At 29.4% G+C, this 2,180-nt stretch overlaps 1 protein-coding gene across 1 annotated transcript; it reads left to right on the top strand.

The window, feature by feature from the left end:
* Positions 1-281: 281 nt before the first annotated feature.
* Positions 282-1,312, top strand: LOC127135227 (heat stress transcription factor A-5). The gene is made up of 2 exons (XM_051062003.1): positions 282-506; positions 752-1,312. The coding sequence occupies exons 1-2, from the start codon at positions 282-284 to the stop codon at positions 1,154-1,156; spliced, it is 630 nt and encodes a 209-aa protein (XP_050917960.1). The 3' UTR covers positions 1,157-1,312.
* Positions 1,313-2,180: the final 868 nt, after the last annotated feature.

Genomic DNA, 2,180 nt, shown 5'->3' with positions numbered 1-2,180 from the left:
AATTTAAATTAAATTTTGGTCAAATAAAATAAAAATTAAGTGTAAACAAATTTATTTATATTTAAAACAAGAAGACAAAAAACTTTAACAAATTTATTTTATTGAAAGAAAGGAAAAGACTAAAAACTGATACAATGGACATGCGTGCCAGAGAAGTACAATGAATTCAATGCATCATATGCATTTATTTATGTGAAAATGATGTGGTAGTCAAATGTATTTGGACTTGATTGTTAGTATATAAGATAATGCACTATGGTTCATTTGAAACCAAAAAAATCATGGAGAATTCGACGACAGAAAAAGGTGGTGGTGGTGGTCCGTCAAAGTTCCTAGTGAAAATTTACCAGATGGTTGATGATCCATATATTGATAATATAGTATCATGGAGTCAAAGCCACAACAGTTTCATCATTAAGGACCCTGATGAATTCGCTAGCAATCTTCTTAGCAAGTATTTCAGACACAACAATTTCTCCAACTTTGTTTGTCAGCTCAATACCTATGTACGTCATATATTCTTTTATTATTTGAATTATTATGCCTAAACTCAATTACATTTTGTTATTATTCTCATAGATTTCTTTAACCATTACATTTTTTATTTTTAAAAGGTGGTTCATACTTTAAATGTCGAATCTCTTCTGTCTCTAAGTTTTTTATTTAGGCTACATCGATCGAGATGGCTTTTTCCCTATACAAATTTGATGTCTAATATATTATGGTTCATTGTTATGTCTTTCAATGTCAGGGATTTCACAAAATAAAACATGATCAATGGGAGTTTGCTAATGAGTATTTTCTGAAAGATCAATATTATCTTCTTGGTAATATTCAAGGCAAGCAAATTGTTCACAATCACTCTCTTGGAGAAGTAGAAAGGCTAGCATTTGAAGAAGAAATTGAGAAACTTGAAAATGAAAAATCCTCTATTGAACTAGATATTTCTAACTTCAATCAGTACATGCCAACTAAAAAGCTTCATGTGGATAATCTAGTGCAAAGATTAGAAGCATCAGAGTATAGGCTTAGTAATTTGAAGAACTCGTTTGAAATGGTTCTTCAATACCTATGTACGTCATATATTCTTTTATTATTTGATTTATTATGCCTAAACTCAATTACATTTTTTTATTATTCTCATAGATTTCTTTAACCATTACATTTTTTATTTTTAAAAGGTGGTTCATACTTTAAATGTCGAATCTGTTCTGTCTCTAAGTTTTTTATTTAGGCTACATCAATCGAGATGGTTTTTGCCCTATACAAATTTGATGTCTAATATATTATGGTTCATTGTTATGTCTTTCAATGTCAGGGATTTCACAAAATAAAACATGATCAATGGGACTTTGCTAATGAGTATTTTCTGAAAGATCAATATTATCTTCTTGGTAATATTCAAGGCAAGCAAATTGTTCACAATCACTCTCTTGGATAAGTAGAAAGGCTAGCATTTGAAGAAGAAATTGAGAAACTTGAGAATAAAAAAGCCTCTCTTGAACTAGATATTTCTAGTTTCAATCAGTACATTCCAGCTAAAAAGCTTCATGTGGATAATCTAGTGCAAAGATTAGAAGCATCAGAGTATAGGCTTAATAATTTGAAGAACTCGTTTGAAATGGTTCTTCAAAATCCTAAACTCGTTGAAAAATTGAATAAGAAAGTTGAGTCTTTTTTTCGTTAAGATTTTCCAATAAAAGGCCTTTTATTAATGCTGGTGAAAATGCTTTTGTTGACAACAATATCAACTTTGGATTAACAAAAGTTGACAATAGTTTGGCTAATAATGATAACAACTATGGATTGATGGGAGTTGAAAAATGATTTTGCGAACATTGATACCAAATTTATATTTATGGATCTTGGAGATAATTTTGATGAGAATGATCGAAACTTTAAATTTATGGAGGAGGGAGAAAGTGCGCATAATAAGGTTATGGGTGAATGAGGGTTACCATAAGAAACTTAGACAATCGAAACTTTTGGATTTTCATCTAGAAAAAAGGTAGAGTAAAAACTGTGATAGTGGAGGAACATTTTCAATTAGAATTTGAATAGTGTAGGTACACATGACTATTTGTAAAAATATGATGTAATAAAAGATCGATTCGTAAAAAAACAAAGGATCAATAATAAATATCTTTGACATGTTTTTTCAAAAAGTATTGTATTTTTAA

This window comes from Lathyrus oleraceus, chromosome 4, assembly GCF_024323335.1.
Source record: "Lathyrus oleraceus cultivar Zhongwan6 chromosome 4, CAAS_Psat_ZW6_1.0, whole genome shotgun sequence".
NCBI lineage: Eukaryota > Viridiplantae > Streptophyta > Magnoliopsida > Fabales > Fabaceae > Lathyrus > Lathyrus oleraceus.
This window is presented reverse-complemented; position numbering and strand designations above follow the sequence as displayed.

Excerpts from the sequence above, each read along its gene's own strand:
- LOC127135227 (XM_051062003.1), top strand. The coding sequence starts at position 282 with ATGGAGAATTCGACGACAGAAAAAGGTGGTGGTGGTGGTCCGTCAAAG. Across the intron at positions 507-751 it reads TTTGTCAGCTCAATACCTAT|GGATTTCACAAAATAAAACA; the intron begins GTACGTCATATA and ends TTTCAATGTCAG.